Below are 26,725 nucleotides of genomic sequence, written 5' to 3'. Positions count from 1 at the left end.
CTCGCGTGCGCTCAGTCCCCTCGAGTCCGGTTCTCGCTCGCCGTCCCGCTCGGACCTGCTCTTCTCGCTCTCGCTCTCGCTCTCGCATTTCTCAGCCGGGCACACAGAGAGAGTGCGAGGTGGCCGAACAGTGCTAGTACAGTACAGGGACAGCATGGTCTACCCGAGAACAAGAGAGAGTACAACGGCGGGGGAGGAAAGGCAGGTGCGCGAGAGAACAAGGGATAACGACGACGACGATGAGGGAAAGGGGACGAGGACGCTCAGGCCATGCCCATCGACATGCCGCCGCCCTTCTTGAGCGCGCTCTGCTTCTTGGCCTTGACCTTGGTCGCGCGCACCTTTTTGGCGACGGCGGGCTGCTCGTCCTCGACGTCCATCGACATGTCGGCCTCGCGCAGCGCGTCGGCCATCGACAACTCTGCCTCCTCGACCTCGCTGTCCTCGTCCATCTCGCCCTCGCTCGCGCCGTCCTCGCCCTCGCCGGCAAGGTCCTCGCCGCCCTCGAAACCGACCGTGGCACGGTGCCGCTTGAGGTTGGCCTCCTGGCGCGCGCGCTTCTTCTCGGCGCGCGCGGCGAGGAGGACCTGGCTCGCCGTCAGGGCGCGCTTGGTCTCGTCGCTCGGCGCCTGGATGCCCGGCGTCAAGAGGTGCGACGCCCGGGTGACCTCGAGCGAGTCGTTGGTCATCTGGCCGTCCTTGGCGGCCGCCATGCGCGCCTTGAAGAAGGCGCGCTCGCGACGGGCCTTGACCTCGGCGATGCGCTTCATGCCGGCGACCGTGGCCTGGACGAGGTCGCGGTCGTACACGACCGGGACGTGGCGGCGCTTCTCGAACGCGAGCGTCGAGTCGACCGTCATCTCCTTGCCCGCCGCCTTGCGGAACGCCTTGGTCCACTTGAGCTTGCGCGGGTTGCGCTTCATCCTGCGGGTCGCGAGTGTGTGCGGCAAGGCGAGGCGAGGCGGGGCGAGGCGCGAGGGCGGTACGGGGACGGAGGGAGGGGCGGGGGGAGAGGTGGACGAGGGAGGGCGGGAGAGCTTGGTCAGGTCGTGCTCGGGCAAGAGAGAGGCGGACAAGACGACGCACTTGAAGTTCTTGCTGCACTTGGACCGGCAGAAGCGGAAGCACTTGGCGTCGTTGCGCACGAACATGGTGCCTGCGAGGGCGAGAGTGCGAGGTCAGCGCTCGCTCCTTGGCTGGTCCGACCTTCATCATGTCGGTACCCTCTCGCCTGCAGCTCTGTGCGAGAACCGCAGCACGAGCGGGACAGTGGGAGCAGGCCGGAGCCGGAGCTCGGAGAGGGGGAGGGAGAGATGAGGGGGGATGCACCATGACCGGGGTAGCACGGCGAACCGCAGACATAGCAAGGCTCGATCTTCACTGCGGTAGGAAACGTGGGCAACAGTCAGTCAGGGCTCTCTGAGGACGAGGGTGGAGCGTGGGGAGGTCGGGCGAAAAGGCGCGGGCGGGGAGAGGGGCAAGGGGGACGCAGGGAAGGTGCTGCGCCTCCCTGGGTGGGCGTACAGGGCTGGAAGGGTGACTCACTGGTGCTTGGAGGTGGCTAGAGGGTGGGCGGCGGGTGATGGAGGCGAGAGAGTCGCGTCTCTCCTGCTCGAGCTCGAGTCGGGCGGTGGCGGTGAAGCTGCTCCTGCTCTCGACCACAGACTGCCTCGCTGGCCGCACACGCTCGTCTCTCACACAGTCACACACCGAGTGCGCGCGAGAGAGAAATGACTGGCAATGCAGGGACGCGCTCGACTCGACGAGGATGCGAGGTCGACGACGACGGCGACGACGGGGTATCGCAAGGGCAAAGAGGGGTATCACAGCTGCACACACTCGTCACATGTTCCTCTACGCACGCGAGAGCGAGGTCAGTCGCGAGGGAGGGCAGGAAAGGGAAAAGGAGAGAGGCGACGCACCAACCCCCTCCCGTTCGCCCTCGCCCTCTGCTGGCTCAGCCACGACTGCGGCTGGTACGTCCTCGGGCCCGCCGACGTCGACAACGACGACGACGCCGTGCCGTCGGCGAGGCGCTCGCGCATCGTGCGCAGGCCGAGGTCGTGCCACGCCGAGAGCATGAGCTGGTGCTCGCGCTTGTACGTGAGCTCGAGCTCGGCGAGGTGCGTCTGCGAGGACCGAGGAAGACGAGGGGCGAGGGAGAAATGGAAAGAGCAGTCAGTTCAAGAGGACGAGGAGGGGGGAAGAGAGAGAGGGCGAGGGACGCACCTTGGACCGCTGCAGGTCGTCCTCGAGCTGACCCTTCTGCTGCCGCAGCTCCTCGACCTCGCTCTGCGGGCATGAGGTACGTCAGTAAGGGTACGAGAGGGGGAGAGAGGGAGAGAGGGGGCGCACCTCCTTGTCGGCCTCGGCCGCCTTCCTGAGCATGCGGTCCTGGTCCCGGATGAACTGCTCGCGCAAGGCTCGTGAGTTCACCTCCCCTCGCAGTCGCCCCGACAGAGAGAGAGAGAGAGAGGACGCACCGTCTTCATCTTCTGGATCTTGTCCTGCTGCTCGCGGACCGTGTCGGCCTGGTCGGCGACCTCCTTCTCGAGCGCGGCGAGGCGTGCGGCGTCGGCGGCCGAGGTGGACGCGCCCTTTTCCGACGCTCGTAGGTCGCTGTGTGCGTCAAAGACAAACAACAACCGGGCAGAGTCAGTGACGAGGACCGACTCGAGCGCGAAAGAGGACCGGCTCGAGCGCACCCGTTTTCCCTCTCCCGCTCGAGCGCCCGCTCCCTCTGCTCGATCCCGTCGCCCTGCAGCCGCACCTTGTCGACGAGGAGCGCGTTGAGCTGCTCGCCGTGCGCGCGCGCCCTGTCCTCGGCGTCGCGCAGCGCCTTTTGCGCGCGGTCGAGCTCGGCGGCGAGGGCGTCCTTCTCGCTCGAGACGGATGCGCGCAATGAGGTGAGGATGTCGCGCTGCGACTTGTCGACGAGGGTGACTGCGAGGACGACGAGGGTCAGGCCTGGGCGAGGAGAGGGACTCGAGGAAGAGGCAGGGGACGCACGGTCCGACTTGGCGATGGTGAGCTCGCGCTCCTGCGACGCCGCCTTGACCTCGAGCTCGGCGAGCTCGCGCCTTGCCGCGTCGAGCTCGTCGACCACCTCGTTGAGGCGCTGTCGAAGGGCGAGTGCTGCTTCGGGCCTGCGAGACGAGGGGGGAAGGGCGAGTCAGGACCTGTCGCAGGGTCCGTGCGCTCGCGAGAGAGAGGAGAGGGACGCACCCGTCGCCGAGCTTGGACCTGCCGCTCATGATCTCCTCGAGCCTCGCGCCGAGGACGAGCTTGTCGCGGTGCTCCTTGAGGTAGTCGCCCTCGTACCGCCGCTTCATGCGGTTCGCGTCGTCGAGCAGGTTCTCGAGGACGACGAGCCGCGACGAGTCGGCCTGGTCGCCTCGGGCGCGGTCAAGCTCGCGCTGCAGGCGCCGCACCTGGAGCTTGAGGTCGGTCGTCGTCGTGCCGCTCAGGGCGTCGTCGAGCTCGTGGCCGACTCCTCCTCCCTCGTCGTCCTCGTCGTCTCCCTCTCCTGCACCGCCTCGCCGCGCACCCTTCTTCGCCCCTTGCCCGAGCTCGAGCTCCTTGACCCGCTCTTCAAAGAGCACGAGCGCCTCGCGGTCCTTGGCCCGGCCCTCCTCGCTCGCGGCGAGCTTGTCCCTCGCGCGCTCGAGCTCGACCCGGAGCGCGGTCGCCTCGCGCTGGTGCGCCGACGACTGGACCTCGAGCGTGTCGAGCTTGGTCTTGTACGAGTCCATGAGGGGCTTGAACGTGGCGAGCTTGGCGTGCTCGTCCTCGAGCGCGGCGTACTTGTCGAGCAGGTCGGCGTTCTGCTCCTCGAGCGTCTGCGCACATGGACCACGTGTCAGTCGCTCCACCTTGCCTGACGGAAAGGGAAGAGAATGACGAGCCGCGGGCGCACCTTGAGCATCCTCCTCGTCTCGCCCGCCTCCTCGAGCTTCTTGCGGTACTTGTCGATGACGTTCTCCTGCTTCTTGGCCTTCTCGCTCGCGTGGCGGTACTCGTCCATCTGGTCCTTGAGCCGTGCGGCCTCCTCGGCTCGGGGTGTGAGGTCGTCCACCTGCGGGAGGGGGCCAACAGCGTGAGCGAGGAGTCGGGACGAGAGGCTGGTGAGGGACAGGGCGGACCTTGCGGCCGAGGTCCTCGAGGAGGGACGTCTGTCGCTCGACAACCTGCTCCACCTCGCCGAGCTGGTTCTCCGTCTTCTGCCTGCGGGTGCGCGCCAGAGTCAGGGCCGCCACAAGGCGAGACTGCTCGAGAGAGTGAAAGAGGGACGCACAGCTCGCCTCGCAGCCGATCAATCTCGGCCTTGTACGCCTGCTCGCTGCGCTCCGACTTGTCCTGCTGCACCTTGACGGCCGACTCGTCGACCTTGGCCTCGCTCTCGGCGAGCTTACCGAGCGTCTCCTCCTGCGGGTGCACGTTCAAAAAGGTAAGTGCCGTCGACGAGGCACAAGGCTGCGAGAGGGAGAGAGAGACGACGCACATGCTCGTCCTTGAGGGCGTTGAACTGCTCGACCAGGTCCTCGTACACGACCTGGAGCGCCTCTTTGTCGTGCATGACCCGCGACTTCTCGTGGCGCAACTCGTAGAACTCGCTGCGGGCGAGGCTCATCTGGTCAGGCCGGCGACAGGAAAGTAGTGAAGAGAGACTGGCGACGCACTCCTCTTCGTCGTCCTCGCCCTCCTCGCGTATGTCGGCCGGCCGGACCTTGCTCATGACCTGCTCGATCGAGTACATCAACTCGCGCTGGACCCACTCGTCGAGGCTCTGGATGCGGGCGATGTGCTGCTCCTTGAGGTCGGACTGCGCGCCGTGCGGACAAAGGACGTCAAGGGAGTCGGCGAGGGAGAGTAGAGAGGTGGGAGCGGGGCGCACCTGGACCGAGAGGGCGAGCACGAGGCCGATGAGCTTGCACACCTCGTCGTCGCTGTCGAGCGCATCGTTCTTGGCGACGAGCTGGAGGTTGGGCGTGAGGAGCGCCGCGGTCGACGAGTGCAGGACGTCCCTGTAGGCGCGCGAGCGAGCTGAGCCGTCACTTCTCGTGGGTCGAGGAGAGGGAGAGACACGCACTCGAAGTAGCGCACGACGAGCTTGTACTCGCGCTTGAGGTTGTTGAACCGCAGGACCCAGTTCTCGGACAGCGCTTTGGCGTTGGCGGCCGAGGTCGAGACGAGGCGGAAGTGGTCCGGGTCGCTGTGGGGGCGGTCCTCGTCGTCGGCTCGCGTCGCGGGATGAGAAGGGGAGGGAGGTTGACGCACATGTCGAGAAGCACCTTGGCGAGGACCGCGCCGTCCTTGAGGTCGTCCAGTCCTGCGACGCTGCTCTTGGCCTCGGCGACACCGGGTTGCGCCTTGACCCACTCGACGAGGGCGTCCGGCAGGCGCGCATGGTCGGTCGTCGAGGCGAGGGACGAGAAAGTGCTCTTGCGCGGGGCCGGCATCGCGTGCTGTCGGTGTGCTGGGCGAGTTGAGCGAGGGTGCCGGGTCGCGGTGGAGTGGGGTCGAGCGGGAGGAGCGAGGGCCGCGAGGCGATGTGCGCCGCTCGTCGAGGGTGGACAAAGGCACCAGGAGCTGGCTGCGCTGGTTCTGCAAGCCACTGAGCGTGCTGTGTGAGGATGAGAGAGCGAGGCGGTGTCGGTCGCCAGATGAGATTCGCGCGACGCAAGTCGAGCTCTCACGCTCTCGCGCGCTCTCGAGTGCTACAGGGAGGGTGTACGAAAGCTGACGCAACAAGGAGTGGCACGAATCGGCTCGTGAAGAGAGGGCGGCTTTCCACTTGCTCCTCCTCGAACGCCTGGGCTCGCCCGGTCTCGACGGTGCAGCGCTGGTGAAGGAGAATGCGATTGCGAATACTGTACCGAGTCACCAGTGTCTGTCCCTCGCCCGTGAGAAGCCCCCCATCGTCATGCCCATCCAGCAGGCCCGACCGCCGCCGCTCCAACGAGGTGCAGGCCCGCCGCCGTCGCGACGCCCAGCACCGCCCAGCTCGCTCTCCCGAACCTCGCGGCCGCTCCACTGCTCGGCACCTGGCCGACGCTTCCTCCCGCCTGCACCGCCGTCGTCACCGTGTTGGCCGGCACCAGCGTCGTCCGCAGGCTCACACCGCCAGATGGGCCGTAGATGCCGGCTGGTGCGACCGTGAGGTTGCCGTCGTGCGCAGGGTCGGACGAGTTGCTCGGGAACGACGGAAGGCGGGCCGAGGTCGAGTTGGGCGGCAGGGCAAAGCCGACCGAGGGAGGCGAGGCGCGGTACACCGAGTAGACGTTCTTGAGGAAGGCAGCACCGACCTGCGCGACAGGGAGAGATGCGTGTCAGTACGGAACCTCGTCGACAAGTTCATCTTGCCGGCATGAACGAAGGGCTCAAGGCGGAAGAGAGGAGGGGACCGAGCCGACGCACGACCCAGCTGATCTTGCTCCCGCTGCCAAAGTTGAGGTTGAAGAAGGCGCCGAGGCACGTCGAGCGGTTCGTCTCGGCGTCGATGCCGAACGGGCCGAGGTTAAAGTCGACGGCCGACATGTTGTACGTCTGCGGGAGAGCGAGAGAGGGAGAGAATGGGTGGGGCGAGGTCAGGAGCTGTCGACGACGGCGACGGCGGCAAGAGAGACGGAGAGAGAGAAGGGGACGCACGATGTTGCCAAAGGTGAGCGCGATGGACACGTTGTTGTCGCACGGGTACGAGTAGTAGCCTGCGCGAGGGGAAGAGGATGTGCGTCAGGGTGGGACCCAGAGCCAGGCGGACCACGAGTGCCCGCCAGAGCAAGAGAAACGTCTCTGACGCACCGTTGTAGTTGCCCGTCGCCGCCTTTGCGCCCTCGACCTGGGCGTACACGCTCGCGACGACGTCTCGCGGCCCGCCGATGAGGGTCGTGCCCGTGTCGATCGCGACCATCTGGCCGTCGCCCTGGGCCCAGCTCGTCGCGTTGGTGCCGTTGACGGCGACCGCGTCCATGCGCACGACCCAGTAGCTCTCCATGCCGGCCGGGATGTCGAGGTAGTTGATCTCGCTCGAGTACAGCGACGCGTTGAGGTAGCCGAACGTGAGGGACCCGCCCGGCTCGACCGCCGACGCGTTGGCGACGTCGATGTACCGCGTGAGCGAGACGCCGAAGCCGGGGAAGGGCAGGGCGTTGGCCTGGTACAGGTTCTGCCAGAAGGGCGTGACGGACGACGCGGCGAGAGGCTGCCACCCGAGGCCTGCGCGGACGGCGGACAACAGGATCGAGATCGTCAGTCCCGAGTCTCGTGCGACACCGGATGACGGGCGAAAGAGGACGGCCGACGCACCCATGAGCCCGCTGATCTCGCCGCCGAGGATCGTCTCGCTGACGCTCTCGACGAGCGCAAACGCCTGGCTGCTGACGTTGTACCCGGCGAACGACACGTAGTCCTGGAAGATCTCGCCCTGGGCCGAGCCCGAGCCGTACTTGACCGAGAAGGACGTGTTCATGTCGAGCGCCGTCGTCGACAGGGTCGAGTTGTAGAGCGGGATCGTCGACGAGCAGCCGTCGTCGGACGAGCAGTAGTCCGAGGCGACCCACAGGTCGGCCGAGCTGCAGGCGAGAGGCAGCGTGAGGGCTTGTTCGGGAGGACAGCTCGAGAGAGAAAGGCGAGGGACGCACCCAGTGTCGAGGATGCAGTTGAGGTACTGCGCCGGCACGCCGATGCCTATGGGCGCGTAGTAGGACCTGCAGAGAACACGGGGCGTCAGGATGGGGCGCTCAAGGGAAGCGGGGGCGAGACGTGGGACGCACAGGTCGGCATCGTAGTTGACGAGATGCACCTCGCCGACCGACGAGGACTGGGTCGGGATCCTCGTCGGCGCCGTCTTGGTGCCAGACGACGTCGATGACCCGCTCCCGCTGTCGGTCCCACTCGTCGCCGTGCCGAACCCGGCCGTGCGGAACGCCGTGGCCGACGTCGTCGTGCTCGCCGTCGTGCGGCTGCTGAGGGCCCCGCCGACGCCGAACTGCCGCCGCTCAAGTGCCGCCGCCTCGCCGCCCTCGACACCTCGTCGCCGTGCCTCGACGCCGACCGGACTTTGCGACGCCGCGACCGCGCCGTCTCGCCTGCGGAGGCGCGCCTCGCTCTGGCCGTACTTGCCGAGGAGGCGGCCGCGCTCTCGGACGGCCCAGCTGCGCACGATGTCCTCCTGGTCGGCGCGGCTGCGGCGCGACAGGTGGTGGAGGTGGCCGTTGCGGCGGTGCAAGGGGAGGTGGATGCCGCCTGGTGGTGCGGGTCGTGCGGCGGTCGCCTCGGGTGCGGGTTGCTCGAGGCTGGGCACGGCAGAGCGAAGAGTGGCGGTGGACGGGTGAGTGGGGCTGGGCGATGGGGCGGCGGTCGAAGCTGTCGCCGCGAGGGCCGAGAGGAGGAGGGCGACGAGGTGAGGGAAGGGAAGGGGAGTTGGCGGGAGCATCGCGGGCGTCGATCGGGTGCTCGACTGGTCTTGTGTCGAGTTGCACGGTCGCACCAGACAGGCTGGGGTGGTGGACGGCGAGGCGTGGACGCGGCGAGCCTCGAGAAGCTGATGAAGGCGCGCTTGTTGAGCGGCGGGGCCGTGTCGCGGCTGGCGGGGCGGGCGTGTTGCGACGTCGGCTGTGCAGGTGTGTGCCAGGCGTGTACAGCCGGTCGTCGCTATAGCTCAGAGCGGCGGGTGGTCGAGCAAGGGCGAGGACGAGCCGCTCCTCGCAGCCTCTCTGTCTTGGCGCTCTCGCTCCGCTTCCAGCATCCACGGCTGCTGCGCGCGCGCACTCGGGTTCGCTCAAACGCATCCGCGTTATTATCTGCCGCGCCGCAAGCTGTCGCCCTGCTCCTGCGCTGCGCCGCCGAGCGCCCTCCTCGCTCGCTCTCGCGAGCGCGACCGAGCGTCGGCATGCAGCTGTCCGGTCCGCGCTTGCGCCTCTGGCCTCTCCTGTCCTCTTCAACCGCCTCGGGGACGCCGCGCAGCTCCGCGTCCGTCTTCCCCACGGGCGACGCCGGCTCCTCCGCCCGGTCCCTCGCACCTTTGCTTTCAAGCTGGACGCTGCGCTTCTGCTTTTCGCTGCTCGCCACAGAGCTGTCATCATCGAGCCGAGTTCAGCCACTCTGCAGCTGGTGCGCGCATGGCTCTCGAGCTCAGCCGCTTCGCCCTCCTCGTCGACAAGCTCGACGAATCCGCCGACTGGAGCAACGTCGTCCCAGGCGCAAGCCGAACCTGGTCTTCCGCTGCACGCATTGGCTGCACGTGCCTCTCTCTCTTCCTGCACGAGCGTGCACACCTGACGGTGTCCTCGACCGCAGCTTACAACGGCCAGTGGGAGCCGCCTAAACTCGACATCGAGCGCACCGACACGCTCGTCAACATCTTCCTCGGCAACAGCGTCGTGCCCTTTCTCACGACGCCGACCTCGCGGACTGGTCCAGGCCGCAACTTTACGACGTTCGCAGGCGGTGCGTCTCGAGCCTCCTCTCCTCACTCGAGCCCTCCCTGACGGCTCCCCTCCCTCGTTACGCAGCTCGAGATCTCTGGGTTGAGCGCAACACGCATGCCGAGAAGGACCCGAGCTTCAAGCGCGCGGTGGCAGAGGCGCAGTGGCAGCTGACGGGCAGAGACTGCGGGCCCACGGGGCAGCTGCACGTGAGCTTTCATGCGGCCGTTCAAGGTCCGTCTCCTCTTCTCCGTCTCTCACACCCCGCTCGAGCAGCGTCTGACTCTAGTCGTCTCGACACACAGCGCGCAAGACGTGCCCCGAGCGGCGAGACGGCCTCGGAGCCGATTTTGTCCCGCACGCGAGCAACGACACGTCGTACATCGCTCCCAGCCCCTCCTCCGCTCCCGCACCACCATACTCGGCCTCACCCCCTCCAGCGTACGGTGTCGAGGGCCCGCCAAAGGTCCCGCAGTACCCGTCGTCGGCGCCCGCAGCTCTCGCCGAGCGCATCCTCGCCTTTCTCGAGCGAGAGGACGCCGGCGTCAAGTTCCGTGACCATGGGTTCCACGACCAGACGATCGAGATGCACCTCGGTACGTCCTCAAACGTTCTCTCGACGAGCCTGCCCTGAATCGTGCATGCGCACTGACCCCCTTGTTTCCTTCGTCGTCGCAGGCGGCTATTTATCCGACAAGTCGCCGTCGGCGCCGAGCCGACGCACGCTCGCCGTCGACGTGCGGCTCAAGGGCGTCTGGCGGCCCGTCAAGGTCGGCCATCTGCAGAGCCACGCGTTCTTCCTCCCGGGAGGCGACCTCCAACTGCTCAACGTCGTCGACTGCCCCGTGGAAGACCCTCGACGTGCGTCTCTCGCTTTCCTCTACCTCTCGAGCGTCCGTCACGAGTCTGGTCCGGACGAGTGCTCACCTTCGTCGTTGCAGCGTACCCCTTGTCCGCCTCCTCGTCCTCGGTCGACACCTGGACCCTCCTCTCCCGCCACCACGACTCGTCCCACCGCCTCGTCAAGACGACCTTCACGCTCAAGTGGCACCAAGCGCGGTACCTCCTCGCGCACGGCAAGGCGCCCGTCGCCGAGGTCGTCCAGGTCACGTTCCGGCTCGACAACGCGCACGCTCCCGAGGCGAGGAAGGCGACGTGGTGGGACGTGAGGCGCTTGGTCGGGAGCTCATGAGTCGCAGCGAGGCTGTCATGCTGCAGTGAACTGCCTTTGCGCCGCATTCGACCCGAGAGAGCGAGCGATTCAATTTGAGAAGGTCGACGGTCACTTCTCTCGCGGCCTGAGCGTCAGGCGAGCCAGGTCCTGCTCACGTCGCAAGCTGTCGCATCCTCGCAGTCCAGCTAGCTCTTGCTCTGCCTGCTCGAGAGCACGACGTACCGCAGCAGGGTGGCGAGGCTGCACAGCCGAGATCGGACGAGTCGTTCTCTCGCTTTCGCGCTCGCACTCTCTGCGTCTCTCCTCGCTCACGCAGAGACATGACGACGTGGTAGTATTAGTCGCTCGTCGAGGGCACGACGAGCTTGGGGTGCGCGAGGCGCCAGGCCAGCACTTGACCTGCCCTCGCCGCCGCCGACGCATCTACGAGATCCCGCTCCTCCCTCTCTCGACCCGCGCTCGTCGGTCCTCCACGCTCCACCACGACACGCTCGACGCCCTCGACGCCCTCGACGTGTGCCACACGGCGAACCCGCTCGAGCCCGCACGGCCGGCCGACTAGGTCGCTCACGCCCGGTCCTGCAGGACGCGCGCCCGGTCGTAGCTCCGTCGCGAGGTGCGCAGAAGCCACGTGAAGGCGTCCTTGACCTGGTTGGCGTTCTGGCTCGAGATGGCGCTGCGAGTGGGAGACGCAGGGCGAGGGTGAGAGGGAGGGGAGGGGAGAGATGAGAGGTCAGGCAACTGCGACGACGTCGCGAGACGAGGAAAGAGGAGGAAAGAGGAACAGGGACGCACGACGAGAACCGCTGCAAGAACTCCTGCTTCTCGTCTGCGCCCGCCGCTCGCTGCGGGAGGTGCTCGACCGCGGCCGGCACCGTCTGGGCGAGGACGGCCGGGAACTGGATCGACAAGAGGCGCAGGATGGTGAGGACGTTGTGGGGCTCGTCCTCGCCGCCACCGACGAGGACGTCGAGGAGGAGCTGCACGAGCTGGGTCGCGTTCGCCTCGACGACGGCCCGGATCGACGCGGCGTACGACGGGAAGGCGGCGAGCTGGGCGGGCGACAGGTACTGGTCCGACGGGTCGTGCAGGGCGTCGTGCCCGACAATGGCGCGCACCGTGTCGAGGGCGTCGAGGACGACACGGACCGAGGGGAGGGTGAGGGTCGTCAAGGTCGACTGGAAGGCCGAGGGGAAGGCGGGCGAGAGGAGAATGTGGTCGGGCATCGAGTCGGCGAGCGCTTGGACGAGGTGTACGTAGTCGTCGAGGACTGCTCGGCGTGAGGGAGAGGCGAGTCAGGCGAGAAAGTAGAGAGGAAAGGGAGCGAGAGAGGGAGGAGGAAGTGGAAGAAGGTCAGTGCGCGTGTCTCGACGACGGCGACGACGAGGGAGACACGAGGGACGCACTGTCGGGCACCTGCGCCGGCGGCGTCGACTGCAGCAGCTCAAACAGCCGGCCGCTCTCGCGCTCGAACGCGCCCTTGACCGCCGCGCTGAACGCCGCGTCGCCGCGTGCCGCAAACTGCTGCACGAGCTTGCCCGTGATCCACAGGTAGTCGCTCGCCGGGGCCTGCTCGAACGCGGTCGCGAGGCGCTCGAGGACGGCGGGCGCGACGGCGAACGCGAGGTCGCCGAAGAAGACGAGGCCGCGCCGGATGGCGATGCAGGCGCGGTTGGCGATGGACGCGACCGAGCCGTACCGCGCGATGAGGGCGTCGAGGACGGCCCACACTTGCTGGCACGTTGCGGCGCACGAGGCAGGGAGGCCGCCCTGGCCCTCGGGGAGCGGGCCGATGATGGCGAGGTAGACGTCGACGCGCTCGAGGGCGTCGGTCACCTTGCGCAGCTGGTCCTTGGACGCCGGCTGCTCCTGCGTCGCGACGCCGTGCGCAAGCTCGATGTTGGGCATGACGAACGTCGACAGGGCCTGGGCGACGTCGGCGGGCGGCATGGCCTGGAGGATGTGGGCGATGGCGGCCGACAGGTCGAGCAGGTCCTCGCCGTTGAGCTTGGCCGACACCGACTGGATAAAGGTGTGGAGCTGAGGCAGGAACGGGACGAGGTGCTCGGCGCAGTCCTTGCACAGGTACTTCATCGTCTGCGACGCGGCGGCGAGGACCTCGGGGTCCGACTCGTCGAAGCCGGCCGACACGTACGGGAGCTGGAACTGGATGTGCTCCGGGTGCTGCTGCGTCCAGTGCGTGTACCGGCCGATGACGAGGATGGCGGCGTAGCGGATGCGCGGGTGCGGCGGGAGCTTGGGCAGCATCTCCATGATGCGCGGCACGAGGTCGTTGTCGCGCACGTCGATCTTGGAGCCCATCGACCGCATCGAGAACAGGGGCGCCTCGACGTCTTGCCACTTGACGGCGTCGCCGGCGGCGACCGCGCGCGAGATGATGTCGTACGCCTGCTGCAGGCACGGGCCCGAGCCGAGCACCTCGCAGCAGTCCTTGAGCGTGTCGCCGATCTTGTACCGAAAGTCGCGGAACGTGTCGCGGTCCTCGCCGCTGAGCTGGCTCGCCTCGTCCGGGTAGTGCAGGTGGCCGATGACGATCCCGACGAGGTCGGCAAAGACGCGCACGAGCGGCTCGAGCGCCGGGCTCGGGCCCACCTTGAGGATGCCCTTGGCGAGGCGGTACCAGAAGTTGAGCGTGATGCCGACCACCTCGAGCTCTTGGTACGCGGCGCACTGCTTGATGAGCTCGACGAGCGGGAGGAACGACGCCGGGTGCTGGACGATCAAAGGCTCGTACCACTCGCCGGCCTCGACGAGGACCCGGCAGTAGCCGCGCATCTTGTCCTCGTCGTCGAGCGTCGCCGGGTCGGCGAGGTTGGGCCCGAGCGCCGTCAACCGCGGGACGATCTCCTGGATGACGGCGACGTTCTCCTGGAGCTCCATCGTCTCGTGGATAATGTCGACGAGGACGTCGACGGCCGCGTCGAACAGCTCGTCGTGCGACAGGGCCGAGAAGGCGGCGGCGAGGATCGGTGCGCCGGCGAGCGACGCCGACCGGATCTGGCCCGTCCTCAGCCACGCGCCGAGCGTCTGGTAGCACTGGTTCTGCAGCTGCGGCGTGATCCCTGCGTGCGTGCGTGATTGTCAATCTCGATGCTCTCGAGTAGGCGACGACGAAGGACAGAGAAAGAGAAGGGAGAGACGCACCTGCCGCCTGCACGTACATGGACAGGAGCGCGATGACCTGCTCGCCTCGCTGCGCCGTCTTGGCGCCCTCGCGCCCGAACTCCTGCTTGACCTGGATCTTGAAGTTGCTGTTGTACTCCTCGGCGAGGACCTGGAGGTACTCGAGCAGGGCGGCCGCCATGTCGGGCTCCTTGCCGAACTGGTCGATCATGGCCGCGACCGGGTCGCTCCACTGTTGCGGCGACAGCTGGAGGGCGAGGTCGGCGAGGGCGATGCAGATCTGGGTGAGGATGACGCGAGGGCCGGACGAGAATTGTCGCAGGGCGGTGAGGAGCGAGTCGCGGAGGGGGAGGAGGTGCTCGTCCGGGAGCTGGTGCAGGTCGTAGGTGATCTGCGGGTGCGTCTCCTGGTCAGTCGATGTCTTTGAGAGGTGAAGGAGGTGGGAGCGCACCTTGGTGCGGAAAGTCTGCGCCGCAAAGAGTTTGGGCTCGACAGGTGCGTCTGGTGCGAACAGGATGAGCTGCGACGTCGCCCACGCCTCGTTCTGCGCGGGTGGGGATCGCAAGACAGTCAGTTTCAAGTATCGTAGAGACACTGCGACATGCGCTCGCCCTCGCCGCGCCTCGCCTGACCCGCTGCAGCTCCATCCCGTTGCGCCAGGCGGGGAAGGCACCGACTGGACGACGTGCCAAGCGCAGCGGCCCACCGCTCGACACGAAGCACACCAGACTCCTCCATGACCGCGCTGCACCTGCCCGCTCGCTCCCCAGAGCCCTCGCTAGAAAGGGAGGACCGGACCAAGATGAAGTCGGACGCACGCTCTTCTGAAAGTCGCCCAGCCACACGTTGGCCTTCTCCTTTGCGTCACGGTCCGGGTTGGAGTACAGGACGGTGAGAGCATCGACGACGGCCTTGACTGCGTCCGACATGGCGAGGCTGAGGCGGGTCGAGCCGAGTTGAGGGAGGGAGGCGAACGAGCTGGGGACAGCTCGAGGAGGGGTGCGCTGGGGTCGGCGGGGGAGCTGAAGTGCTGTAGTAGTGCTGTATAGGCCGAGCAGGCGACCGCAGAGCTGCGTTGGCGAGGTACAGAGACGAGAGCCGCCGACACGATGAGACCGTTGACGACGACGAGCAACTCGCCACGCTCTGCTCAGAGAGCTGTGAGGAGCTAGGTACCAAGAGTATGAGAGCATCATCGAGCCTCTCAAGCTCATGGCTACGGCAAGGACGATCAGAGCTCTCGCCGACGACAAGCTCCCGCCCGTCGAAGCTTTCCCGTACGTACGCTCACGCTGTGGAGCGGCGCAGAGTCTCTCCTCTCTCTCTCACCGTCGCACTCGACCGCCTGCTCTCTGTCTCGCTCGCCGCACCCCGAGTCGAAGCCCCGGCTCGCCCTCTCGAGGCGAGACCGCGCTCTTGCCCGCCATGTGCGCGCCGCCCGCAGCAAGTACAGCCTCGGGCGCCTCTCGCCGCAGCCGGTGCACGGCGAGAGCGTCGAGCGCGACCACGTCGAGCGCGAGACGCGGCTTGAGCGACGAGGAGAGCGCCTCGAGGGCGATGTGACACTCGGCGCAAGGTCTGTCGCGGCGAGAGCGGCGGTGGTGGCTGCGCAGAGAGCGAGGATCGAGGCGAGTGGCGGCGAAAGGGAGGAACAGGAGGGAGAGGTACGGCGATGCAGATCTAGTGCGAGGTGGTCGAGGTGCGGAAGGAGGAATGGGGGAAGGTCGCTACAGCGTAAGGTCCTTGAGCTCCCAACCTGTGTGCGCGGGAAATTGATCAGTCCACCAGGCATACCAGTAGCGTCACCTCTCGTCCGCTCGAGACGAGCAGACGAGCGAGACGCAGGTGGAGACGGGAGGGAACCGGCGACGCACTGACGCCGCACCCGCACCCGGCGTCCTTGCTCTGCGGGTTGTCCTTGATCTTGAACGCGCTCCCGATGAGCTCGGTGGCGTAGTCGACCGTGGCGCCGTTGACGAGGGGCAGGCTCGCGGCGTCGACAACGAGGAGCGCCTCGCCATCGCCGACGTCGGCGTCGCGCGCGCGGAACAGGTAGTCGTCCTGGTCGCGGTCGGCCGTGACCTGCATCTTGTACTGGTAGCCATGGCAGCCGCCCGACTCGACGGCGAGGCGCAGGGCGAGGGCCGGGTTGGACGCGGCGGCCTGGGCGCGCAGGATCTGGCGGATGGCCGACGGGGTGAGGGTCATGGCGAGGTGCTGGCCTGGCGGGAGGTCGTCCTCGACGGGCTCAAAGTCGTCGGACGGAGCTGGCGGCGGCTCGGCGGGGCACACGATGGTGCGGCGAGCCGGGGCGAAGGTGGCGGCGATGAGGAGGGAGGACGGCGAGGACGAGGTGCGAGGGCGAGTCGAGGCGAGGCCGGGTGCGCGAGTTGTCGTGTGCAGTTGCCGAGCGTGTGCTGGCTGCGCTCGTGCTGGCCGTGCGGCCTGGCGGGCGACGAGTCGGGCTGACGGAGCCGTGGCCGACGAGGTCGACGGGAGGAGGGACGACAGCGGGCGGGCGGTGAGCTGCTGTGCGCAGCGGGTGCAGGTGCGCTGCATCGTGGCTCTGGCGTAGGTGCTCGGTCTTGATCAAGTCGACAGTGAGCGGCAGAGACGAGCGGGGGAATCGCCCGCCGGATGAGGTCGACCACCTCGCTGTCCTCCCACACCGCCAAGGGCTGTATCTGACCGGCCCAGTCGACAGAGCGTCCTTCAAAACGCGCCCCAGCCGACTCGAACCTCGCCCAGTCGCCTCGTCACTCATCTCGACGCGTTGCTCCACCTCTCCTCGTCCAGCGTCACCACCCCTCCCTCTCTGCATCCCGCCCCGCTCATGAGCGTCCATCCGACTCGTCGAAGAGGTCCGCTCCCGCACGACCTCGAGTTCGCCTCGCTCGACGGCGCCTCGTCCGGCTGGAGCTCGCTCGAGCAGCGCGCCGGGTCCAGAGCGGCCGCACGAGGCGCGGACAAGGGCAAAGGTCGCGAGGGCTCTCATGTTTAACGTACTAAGCTCTCATGTTTAACGAACTAAACCCTCATGGCTAACGTACTAAGCTCTCATGGCTAACGTCCCGACTCGCACTGACCCGACCGCACCACGCAGCGCCACCTCACCTACGGCCCGTTCATCCCGCCGCAAAAAGCATCGGTCCCGCTGTGGTTTTATAAGAAAAAAAAGAATATATAAGGCTTTTAAAGCTTTTAAGGTTTCACGTTGAGCGTCGGTGCGCTCCCTTTCCTTCTCTCTCTCTCCCTCCTCGGCCCGCACGCCACCGACTGACTCCTTCTGCCGTCTCACAGGCGAGCTTGAGGAGGTGCTCAAGTTCGAGCAGACCCAGGCCGAGTTCAGCGACCTGCCGCGCGACTACCTCGAGGTGTCCAAGGTCCTTCTCGAAGTGTGCGTCCCTCACTTCCGGCTCTCTCTCTTGCGCATGACGACCCTGACGCGCCTGCTTCCGCAGAGCGAGCGACGACGTCCCTGCGCCGGACCGCGTGCGGCTGTTGCTCAAGGACATCCGCGAGGCGCGCCAGGCCAAAGTGCGCGAGGGTCTCGCCGCCATCAACGCCGTCCACCTCGGTGTGCGTCCTCTCGCTCTCTCCTGTCGTCATTATGGCCCTCTTGCGCGACCGACTGACACCCCCTCGTCCTCCTTGCGCCGACGCCGCCCTCGCAGATGCCCAACCTGTCGACGCTCGAGCTCTCCGAGCTGCGCCCCTTCTTCTCGCTCGCCTTTACGCGCCTGCGCGACCTCGACCCGCAAGCCGAGGCGCACCGCGAGGCCGAGGAGTGGTGGATGCGCGACCCGGCGGGCTGCATGGACGCGGCGAGGAGGGGCGAGGTCGGGGGGAAGCGTGACGGGGCGAGTTTCGGCGCGGGGGGCAGAGGTGGGCGAGGGGACAGGGAGGGGACGGAGATGAGCGGGCTCTAGAAGCGGTGGAAGAGCCTTTTGTTCGTCCCCTCGGTCGCCAAGCGCACGCTTTGCCTGCGGCGAGCTCGCGAGGAGGAGAAGGTCGGCTCGTCCGCGCCTCTTTCGCCAAGCAGCGCCTCGAAAGCCGCTTTGAGAGAGCGTGAGACTACTGTAAGCCTCGGAACGGGCGTTCTCGAGTGCCGCAGCGAGCTCGCGGGTTTGGGAAGGCTGCGCTCCTCCTCGTTGTTGGTGCCGGCGCAGCTCCCTCCTCCGTCCTCCCTCGTCGTCTCGCCCAGACCGGCTCGAGAGCACTCGAACCAGCCTCAGAAAAGGTCTCGGCACGTCCTGCAGGCGGTCGCACCAGCCCCAAGCTCGTCCTCGTTGCGCCCCTCGCCCCGGCCTTCGCCCTCTTTCCGCCGCCCGACAGCTCTACCGCGACACCCCCTGGAGCAGCAGGCGCCAGTGCAGTCGCTCGCAACACCTGTACGCGCCACCGCCACACCACTCGCATCCCGCGCGCCGTCGCCGTTCGAGCTCGACGCGTCGCCCTCTTCCCCCTCCCCTCCTCCGCCCCCTTGATCAACCTTCTCAACTCGCCCTGAGAAGGTCCCCGTACTCGGCCATGAGCAACTTCGCCCCTCAGCACCCGACGGCGCCACTCGGCGGTCAGCCCGCCGGCGCTCGCGTCGACGCCGCCTCGGCGCCCCAGCTCGCCGACCAGCACCTTGCCCTCGCTTCTGCGCCGCCTCCGACGGCGGCTCAGGGCGCAGGGGACGGCCACTCGAGCATCGACAACCTTCCTTACCCACTCCCGCTCCCTCCCGTCGGCAGCGCCAACGTCCACTCGTCGGCCCCGCCGCTCGCCCTCGGCTTCCCTCCTCCTCTCGCCGCGCCGCACCCTTTCGCCGCCGCGCCAGCCACTGCCGCCGCGACCGCCGCGCCCTACCCGTTCGGCAGCCCGGGTATGTTCCCCTTGCCTCTGCCGCCCGCGGCGGCGGCGGCGCTGTTGTCGTCGGCCGGCGCCCTCCCGTACCCGCTGCCGCTCCCGGTCCCAGGCGCCGAGCCTCGCCAGGCGCCGGTGGCGGCGGCGCCTGTCGTCGCAGGCCCGAACACGAGTGTCGCGCCGGCGCCCACGGTCGACGCCGACGGCGACCACGGCATGGTCGAGGCCGGCCTTCCGGTGCCGCCGCCGCCGCCGCCGGCCAGCCTCGACGCCGCGAGCGCCACCTACGCATCCTTCACGCCCGTCGCCTCGGGCTCGGGCTCGGGCTCGAGCGCCGCACCTGTCGCCGACGGCGAGCCACAGCAGCAGGAGCAGCCGCAGCCGCAGACGGCCGCCCCCGTCGACGCGCACGGCCAGCCGGTCGCGCTCCCTGCCGGCCCGCCTCCTCGTCCGCCGCCGCCGCCGCTCCAGAACAAGGTCGGCGCGCCGACCATCACGGCCCTGACGGGGCACGTGCCCATCCCGTCGCACCTCCCGCGCCCGCGCGGCCGCAAGATGCCCAAGAACAAGGCGCCAGCCGCCGCCGCCGCCGCCGACGCCGGTGCTGCGGCGGTCAAGGGCGAGGGCACGAGCGCCGACGCGGCGGCGGGCGCAGACGGAGGAGAAGGAGAAGGCGACGCGGCGGCGCCGCCGGCCAAGGCGCCGCCGATGACGGCGGCGCAGCGCAAGCGCAAGAAGAAGAAGGAGGAGGAGGAGCGCAAGAGGAGGGCGAGCCGCGGTGGGTGGGGCGCGGTCAAGGGCAAGCAGGGCACGAGGCCCGAGACGTTCCTGCGCAAGATGTGGAAGTGCGTCTCCCTCTATCTTCTCTCCTCTCTCGTCTCCCTCTGCGGCTCGAGCGCGAGTCCTGACCCTCGCCTCGTCGTGCAGGCTCCTCAACCACGACCCGGAGGACGTCACGCCCTACATGCGCTGGGACAAGACGGGCCGCCTCATCATGATCCCGGACGAGAAGGCCCTCGTCGAGAACGTCTGCAAGGTCCACTTCTCGCAGCAGAACATCACGAGCTTCGTGCGTCCCCTCTCTCTCTGCCTCTCGCGGTGACGAGCTGGACTGACTCTCTTGCCTCCCTGCAGAACAAGCAGATGAACGTGCGCTCGACCCTCGCGACCTCTTCCGCCCTCGTCCTGCCCTCGTTTACTGACAATCCTCCTCCCCTGCAGAACTGGGACTTCAAGCGCCACTCGCGGTCGCAGCGCGACCTCGACATCATCGGCCGCACCGAGCCGGGCGTCAACCGCCAGACGCGCATCTGGTACCACACGCAGCTCCACGCGCGTTCGACCTGGAGCGACGTCCAGAGCGTCGGCCGCCACGAGGACGGCATGGCCAAGAAGCGCAAGGCGCAGACCGAGGCCGAGCTCAACGGCGGCAAGCGCCGGCGCCGCACCAAGAAGCAGAAGGTCGACGACGAGGCCGAGGAGGACGACGACGACGAGAGCGGGCCTGCCTCGACGAGCGCCGCCGGCGACAACGACGACGACGGTGCGCCCGAGGGCGAGACGTCGGCGGCTGCGGCGTCGCGCATCTCGGCCTCGCTGCGCTCCAAGGCGCGCGACCCGAGCCAGCGCCCGTCGTACAAGCTGTACGACTCGAGCGACGAGTCGTCGTCCGACTCGAGCGACGACGACGACGCCGGCTCGGACGACTACAACGAGGAGGGCGGCGCTCGTCGTGCGTCCGACAGCGACGAGCTCGACGACCTGCCCGACGAGGAGGCCAAGGCGGGCCGTGCGCGTGCGGCCAAGACCGAGGCGGCGGCACCGGGCCCTGTCGACGCCACGCTTCAGGGCGACAACGTCGACGCCGAGATGCTCGACACGCAGCGCACCGCCGCCAAGGGCAAGGCGCGCGCCTCGTCGTCCGCCGCCGCCGCCGCCGGCGACAAGGGCAAGGGCAAGGGCAAAGCCCGCGCCGCCTTGCCCACTCGTACGTCGCGCACGGTCCAGCAGGAGCAGCAGGAGGAGCAGGCGGGTGCGTCGAGCGAGGCGCTCCCCGGCCGCGGCGCGGCGAGCGGGGACGGCGAGGGCGTCGCGGCCGGTGGGCCTGAGCCGGCGTCGCTCGCGCCCGAGACGGGCCAGGCCGCCGATGGCTCCAGCCTCGCGGTTGAGCCACGCACGACGCGCATCATGCGCGGCGCCCCGTCGCCGTTCGCCCAGGGCAACGACGCTGCCGCCGGAGGAGGCCGCTCGACGACCGGCCGTCCCTCGCTCACTCGCGCCGCCGCGGCCAAGCCCACCACAGCGCTCAACACGAGCCTGAACGGCGACTCGTCGAGGACCGACCGTGCAGCTCGTCGCGAGGTGCGCGAGGCGGAGCATGCGGCGGCCGGCGTCGAGCAGGACGAGTCGACCCAGGCCGGCGAGCGTTCGCGCGGTCACAACGGTCGTGCAGGCGCCTCGACCACGTCGGGCCAGTCGGCTGCGACGGTCAAGAAGGGCAAGGGCCGCTCTCGCGGGTCGCAGCAGCAGGAGGAGGCGGCCGGCCCGTCGCGGGGCCACGACATGCTGCGCGGCGGTGCGGGCTTCGGCGCCGGCGCCTCGGCCAACGGTACATCGCACCAGGACGACTCGGCTGCGGCCTCGTCGATGCCGCTGCAGCCGTCGTCGGGCACCGGCACGAGCTCGTCGGCGCACGTCTACACGCTGCCGCGCCCGCCTCACCTCGGCGCTGCCGCCGCGACTCTCGCTGCCGCGAGCGCCATGATGGACGGCTCTGCCTCGGCGTCGACGTCGGCCTCGGCCCAGCCGCACTCGCCGTCGGCCGCCTCGCACGCCTCGAGCCAGTTCATCTACCCGGACGCGTCCAACCCGTACGGCTCGTCGCCGTACCCGGCCTACCCTCACCAGGCCCAGACGCCCGTCACCGTCCACCACCACCCGACGCGCCCGCTCCCCGGCCCGTACCACTCGGAGCCCGGCTTCGCCCGCACGGCCTTCTACTGCCACGGCGCGAGCCCGATCCCGAGGCCGTTCATCCACCCCGGCCACGGGCTCACCGACGAGCTGCTCGACCACGGCGATGCGGCCGGCGTGTACGGCGAAGACGCCGTCATGGGCGATGGCACGCTTGCGGGCCGGCTCTAAGGTCCGTGCGCCCATTACCTCTCTCTCTCGCCCTCTCTCGCCCTCTCTCGCCCTCTCTCTCGCCCTCTTCCTGCGCATGACGGGGCACTGACTCAGTGCATCGTCTACAGCTCGCGCCGTCGACAAGATCTCGCACGCCGTGCAGGTCCTCCCCCTGTTCGCCTCCCCCCTCCCTTCCTTCCTCCTCACTTTCACCGTACCTCCCGCCACTCGCCTCACCCATTCTCTCGTCCTCGTCCACGCCTCGACTCTCCTCTCCTCGCCCCTTTCGCCTTTCGCCCGACGCCCGCCACCCGTCGTCCTCGTCCGACCTTCGCCGACTTCAACAGCGGTCCTCGAGCATCGACAGCCTCAGTCCCTTGGTCCCCTCGCTTGCAATACCCCCTGCCCGCACTTGCCTAGCCCCCTTCATTCGTGCCCTCCCTCTCGCTTGGTCGTTTCGCGCTTGCAACGATAAGTTCCCTTCCTGCCCGCTCGAGCCTCGGCCGAGCCTCCTCCCCTCTCGTCTCCCCTCGCGGCTTCTCCGTCCGCGCACGCACTTCTGTCGCAATCGGTGCGTCCGCTTTCACATCTCGAGCGTCTCCTGAGTGTCTCCTGACCGCTCGTCCGTCTGCAGGGCCCCGCTGCGGCGTTGTCGGCTGTCGCTCCTGCGACCTTTTCCTCCTCTGCTCCTCGTCTCTCTCTCTCTCATCTCGCCTATCGCCTCTCGTCCTCGCGACGGTTGCGCGGCAGCTCTCGCGCCATGCTGTACCGTCCTCGTCACGTCCCCGGAGCCGAGCGGGCGAGCTCGAACCTCCCGCCTCTCGAGCTGCGCATCCAGCGCTTCCTCGCGCACTTCGACGCCTCGAGCAATTGGCTACACGTCGTGCCCGGTGCTGAAGAGCCGAGGAAGGTCGATGTCGATCCACCGCAAACTACCGGTGCGTCTCGCTCTCCCTCCTCTCGTGAGCAGGACAGCACTCACCTTCAAGCCTTCGCAGGGGCCGCCATCATCGTCCGCAAGGCCGAGATACTGCTCGGCGTCACCATGAACTCGGCGAGGGTGCCGATGGGCACCATGCCCGTGCTCGAGGCGAGGGGCAAGACGGCGACCATCAAGCATGCCGGCGGTGCGCCCTCCTTTCTCTCACTCTCACTCCCCCTCGAGGCAGTCCATGATCCTGACGACGGGCACGCAGATATCCTCGACAAGTGGACCTATGAGGGCCTGTCCCGCGACAAGAACCAGGTCCTGCAGAGCTCGACGTGGACGCTCGAGAGTCCGTCCAGCGACTCGAAGAGCCTCATCGTCGTCTTCATCGCGTCAGACCAGGGTCCGTCGACCTTCTCTCGCCTCTCTACAGACGTTTGAGCATGCAAGAGCGCGACTGACGCCTACTCCTGCAGCAGAAGAGCGCAAGAGCCTCCAGCTCCTTCTCGAGAAGGACCCGGATCCCGTGCCTCTTCCGACGGCGGGCCTTCCTTCCTACGCCTCGTCCATCTCTCAGCATCCCTCTTCAGCTCGTACCTCGACCGCCGACGCACCTGCCACCACCTCGGCCCCGTACGACATCCTCGACCCGAACCTGCATGTGCGGCAGCACCGTCGGCGCGACGACAAGCGCGAGTCGGTTCAGCCGTGGGCTCAAGGCGACGATGGCACGGTCAAGTGGACGCCGAGATGGAGCGAGGAGGAGCACCAGGCGCTGCGACGTGTCCGGCGAGGCGTCGACAGCCTGAGCCCGCACGCGCCGCTCTACTCGCTCCCGCCCATGGGCGGCGACGACGACGAGGGCAAGTCGAGCCGAGCAGCTCTCGACCTATCGCAGGAGACCGTGCACGAGCTCGCGCGCCACATCGGGTCCTTCCTGCGGTACTTGGACGCCGGGCTGAGCTTTCGCGGCCACGGGCTCGAGGACCAGCACATCTACATCGGCGGTGCGTCCCCTTTCTCCTTCTCTTCATCTCTCGAGCGTGACTGACATGGACTCGATCGCGGTGCAGGCTTCACCCGCAAGCATCTCGCGGTCGAGGCGTCGCCCGACGTCGAGTCGTCGGGAGGGCGCGAGGTCCTCGAGGTCCTCGTCCACCTCAAGGGCGTCTGGCGGCGCTGGACGAGGACCAACGACAACACGCTCCTCTTTACGTTGCCCGGCGGCGAGCTCGACGGGCGAGGTCTGCACGTCCACGAGGTCAAGCCTCGTGCGTCGCCGTCGCATCCTCTCCCTCTCGCCCTTTCCCGCCCTGACGTCCTCCTCTCTTGCTGCCGCAGACGGCTCCGACCGCGAGCCCGACTCGTGGACGTTCAACTCGCGCTCGGGCCGGCAGCTCGACCTGACGAAGCGCGTCGTCGCGACGGCGTGGACGTTGACGCCGGGCGCGGCCCTGCACGACGTCGGCGTGCACGACCTGGTTTACGTCACGTTCGCGCTCGACGAGCCGCTCAAGGTGCGTGAGCGGCACCGGGGCAAGACGGTCGAGGTGTTTGAGCAAGGGCGGAGGAGTGCGGCGGCGCCGAGTGCGAGGAACAGGCTCGAGGGTCGGGTTTACTGAGCGGCGTCGTCGCGTCGACTTTGCTCTGCATTACTGCCGCGTGGAAATGCTCGACGAGAGCCTATCGAGAGCTGCACGAGCGCAGGAAGAGCAAACGCGCGCGAGCTGCACGGCGTTCGGCTCGGCGCCCACTTGTCCGAGGAGGCCAACCTCGGCGAACGCTCCCTCTCGCTCCACAACCGCTCTGCTCCCGCCCGAGGGCACGCACACACTCGAGATGGGCTTCTTCAGCTCTTCAGCCGCACCTGCAGCCGGCGCAGAGGTGAGCCCTCGTCGTGCTCTCCCTCCCCGCCTGCTCTCATCTCCGAGCCGGAAGCTGACAGAACCTCGCCCGCCCAACCCCTCCTGCCCCTCGCCCGCACACGACACACACGCAGGTGGACAAGGGCGACGTGATCAAGAGCATGATGCACGAGCTCGTCGACCTCAAGCAGGTGCGTGGTCCCGATCTCTCCAGAGGTGGCGGTGTCGAGCGAGGTCACGCACACGATGCGCCTCGAGCCGGCCTCGTGCGTGGGTCTGGACCTTATGCAGACCGCTGACTTTGCCCTTTGCGCCCGATGCAGCGCAACGCCGAGCTCGAGGAGAGCCACCGCATCGCCGTCAGGGTGAGTCTCTCCCCCTTCCTCCCTCCTTGCGACCCTCTTTGCGGCTCGCGTTTCGCCAATTAGCATGTTGACCTTTCTCTCCCATGCCCATAGGCCCGCAAGTCCGCCGTCGAACGCGTGCGCGAGCTCGAGGACGTCCTGCGCCTCAAGGAGGGCATCTTCGACTCGCTCGAGCGCCAGATCTCGCTCCTTGAGAAGCAGAACACGGCCCTGCAGCTCAAGGAGGCCGAGCTCGCCGCCCTGCGCGTCGAGATGGAGGAGCACCCGGTCTGCGAGGGCGACCTGCTCCACCGGTACGAGCAGCTCGCCGAGATCTTCGACCTCGTCAAGGACACGCTCAGCTGCGCCGTCTGCTACGAGCCCTACCAGAAGGACGAGGCGACGTCTTTGCTGTGCGGTCACACCTTCTGCCGAACTGTCCGTCCTCTTCTCTCCCATTCCTTTTTCCTCGACCCCTTTTCCGGGAAACTGACACCTTCACCACCCACAGTGCTACACGAGCTGGGAGCAGCGCTCGATCGACGCGTTCAAGCTCTCTCCTGTGGCCGGCCAGTACCTCGGTCCCGAGTGCCCCGAGTGCCGTACGGCCGACGTTCGCCGTGGTCGCGTCCGCATCTGGTCCCTCGAGGAGGTCGTCCGACTCGTCGACCGCGCCCAGCGCGAGATCGCGACCAAGCCCTACGTGCCCAAGTTCGACCTGCCCAAGCCTGTCATCGCGCGCGAGCTCGTCGAGCGCGAGGACCGCCTCGTCGATGTCGACGGCGACGGCGACCAGGGCATGCCGGCCGAGCTGCCGCTCACGCCTGCGAGCGTCGGTACGCCCGCCGTCGCGACCATCGCAGGCGCAGCTGTCGAGCTCGAGGCGCTCGAGGCGCTCCCTGTAGCGGCCGTGCCCGTCGACGAGGCGCCCGAGCCGCAGCAGGGGCGCGAGCAGGAGGCGATGGACGAGGACCGAGCCGATGCGCCGCCCGTCGCCTCGCCACCTCTTCCTTCGCCGTCACTCGCACGCGCAGCAGTACCCGGCGACGCCTTTGCCATCAACGACGCGCTCCCACAGCAGATGCTCGACGCGCACGCCCGCTCGCGCGAGCAGGCGCGCGTGCGGGCTCTCGAGGACGAGGCGCGCTCGGCGCTCGAGGCGCAGCGGGCGAGGGAGGACGAGGAGGAGCGCGAGGCGAGGGAGGCGAGGGAGCAGGTGCTGTTCGAGCGCAGGAGGATGCCGTACGGGCAGGTGTTCCGGTGACGGGCTCTCTCGCCCTTCCCTTTCTTTCTCTAGTCCCACATGCTCTCTCGTATCTCTCGATTTGCTCTCATTGTTGTCGTCTGTGCCCCCTCGCAATTTCATCCCTGTCCACCCTCGTCGTCGCCCTTCTCGTCCTCGAGAGCCCTCTGCTTCTTCAGCCGCTCGTCCCTCTTCTCGGCATTGATGCGCTTCCTGCGCGCGTCGGCCCAATTGGCGAGCTTGTCGCCGTCGCGCCAGCACCTCCTGACCCACTCTCCGCGCGCGTCGAGCGCGTCCTGGCTCGAGTTGGGAAGGCTCGCAAACGTGACAAAGTCGTCGAGCTCGGCGAGCGGGTCGACCTCGAGGGCGGCGTGGTAGGCGTCGTACTGCGGCGAGAGGAGCGTCGAGAGGTAGTCCGACGTCGACTCGAGCGTCTGCAGGAGGAAGAAGGCTGCGGGCGCGAGAGAGGGTCAGCGTGCACGGACCTCTCGAGAGGGGCCGTCTCGAGGAAGCGGGGACGACGCACCTTTGTGACGCTTCCACGACCGACCTGTGCCTGCACGCGAGAGTGTTTGTCGTCAGGCTGCGGCTCTCGAGAGCGTCGCAGGAGGAAGAGGAGCGACGC

The 26,725-nt window shown here is 68.0% G+C and overlaps 8 protein-coding genes across 8 annotated transcripts; 4 read left to right on the top strand and 4 right to left on the bottom strand.

The window, feature by feature from the left end:
* Positions 1 to 689: 689 nt before the first annotated feature.
* RHOBADRAFT_8658 (uncharacterized protein) lies at positions 690 to 1,381 on the bottom strand (the record flags this gene model as incomplete). The annotated part of the gene is made up of 3 exons (XM_018419224.1): positions 690 to 924; positions 1,087 to 1,156; positions 1,330 to 1,381. Coding segments are annotated over 3 exons (357 nt in total), but the record flags the coding sequence as incomplete, so codon positions are not given.
* A 4,540-nt stretch (positions 1,382 to 5,921) lies between these two features.
* Positions 5,922 to 8,434, bottom strand: RHOBADRAFT_51764 (uncharacterized protein; the record flags this gene model as incomplete). The annotated part of the gene is made up of 7 exons (XM_018416003.1): positions 5,922 to 6,305; positions 6,418 to 6,546; positions 6,649 to 6,707; positions 6,802 to 7,215; positions 7,306 to 7,571; positions 7,641 to 7,706; positions 7,773 to 8,434. 7 exons carry the CDS (start codon positions 8,432 to 8,434, stop codon positions 5,922 to 5,924), a joined length of 1,980 nt encoding a protein of 659 aa, XP_018272817.1.
* A 685-nt stretch (positions 8,435 to 9,119) lies between these two features.
* On the top strand, positions 9,120 to 10,617 carry RHOBADRAFT_41977 (uncharacterized protein; the record flags this gene model as incomplete). Its single annotated transcript, XM_018413988.1, has 6 exons — positions 9,120 to 9,188; positions 9,312 to 9,447; positions 9,513 to 9,659; positions 9,731 to 10,021; positions 10,104 to 10,286; positions 10,367 to 10,617. 6 exons carry the CDS (start codon positions 9,120 to 9,122, stop codon positions 10,615 to 10,617), a joined length of 1,077 nt encoding a protein of 358 aa, XP_018272816.1.
* Positions 10,618 to 11,166: 549 nt separating this feature from the next.
* RHOBADRAFT_51763 (uncharacterized protein) lies at positions 11,167 to 14,672 on the bottom strand (the record flags this gene model as incomplete). The annotated part of the gene is made up of 6 exons (XM_018416002.1): positions 11,167 to 11,275; positions 11,395 to 11,869; positions 12,006 to 13,682; positions 13,765 to 14,134; positions 14,195 to 14,287; positions 14,562 to 14,672. 6 exons carry the CDS (start codon positions 14,670 to 14,672, stop codon positions 11,167 to 11,169), a joined length of 2,835 nt encoding a protein of 944 aa, XP_018272815.1.
* Positions 14,673 to 15,603: 931 nt separating this feature from the next.
* RHOBADRAFT_9863 (uncharacterized protein) lies at positions 15,604 to 15,894 on the bottom strand (the record flags this gene model as incomplete). The annotated part of the gene is made up of 1 exon (XM_018419254.1): positions 15,604 to 15,894. A coding segment is annotated over one exon (291 nt), but the record flags the coding sequence as incomplete, so codon positions are not given.
* A 1,193-nt stretch (positions 15,895 to 17,087) lies between these two features.
* RHOBADRAFT_12594 (uncharacterized protein) lies at positions 17,088 to 17,672 on the top strand (the record flags this gene model as incomplete). Its single annotated transcript, XM_018412097.1, has 3 exons — positions 17,088 to 17,140; positions 17,205 to 17,322; positions 17,418 to 17,672. Coding segments are annotated over 3 exons (426 nt in total), but the record flags the coding sequence as incomplete, so codon positions are not given.
* A 601-nt stretch (positions 17,673 to 18,273) lies between these two features.
* On the top strand, positions 18,274 to 21,738 carry RHOBADRAFT_51760 (uncharacterized protein; the record flags this gene model as incomplete). Its single annotated transcript, XM_018416001.1, has 4 exons — positions 18,274 to 19,439; positions 19,522 to 19,663; positions 19,729 to 19,743; positions 19,816 to 21,738. The coding sequence occupies 4 exons, from the start codon at positions 18,274 to 18,276 to the stop codon at positions 21,736 to 21,738; spliced, it is 3,246 nt and encodes a 1,081-aa protein (XP_018272812.1).
* A 742-nt stretch (positions 21,739 to 22,480) lies between these two features.
* On the top strand, positions 22,481 to 26,237 carry RHOBADRAFT_51759 (uncharacterized protein; the record flags this gene model as incomplete). Its single annotated transcript, XM_018416000.1, has 11 exons — positions 22,481 to 22,658; positions 22,719 to 22,847; positions 22,917 to 23,051; positions 23,128 to 23,655; positions 23,722 to 23,919; positions 23,990 to 24,165; positions 24,470 to 24,532; positions 24,648 to 24,704; positions 24,837 to 24,878; positions 24,972 to 25,295; positions 25,369 to 26,237. The coding sequence occupies 11 exons, from the start codon at positions 22,481 to 22,483 to the stop codon at positions 26,119 to 26,121; spliced, it is 2,583 nt and encodes an 860-aa protein (XP_018272811.1). The 3' UTR covers positions 26,122 to 26,237.
* Between the last annotated feature and the right edge of the window lie 488 nt (positions 26,238 to 26,725).

Source organism: Rhodotorula graminis, assembly GCF_001329695.1.
Source record: "Rhodotorula graminis WP1 unplaced genomic scaffold RHOBAscaffold_3, whole genome shotgun sequence".
In the NCBI taxonomy this organism is placed as follows: Eukaryota; Fungi; Basidiomycota; class Microbotryomycetes; order Sporidiobolales; family Sporidiobolaceae; genus Rhodotorula; species Rhodotorula graminis.
This window is presented reverse-complemented; position numbering and strand designations above follow the sequence as displayed.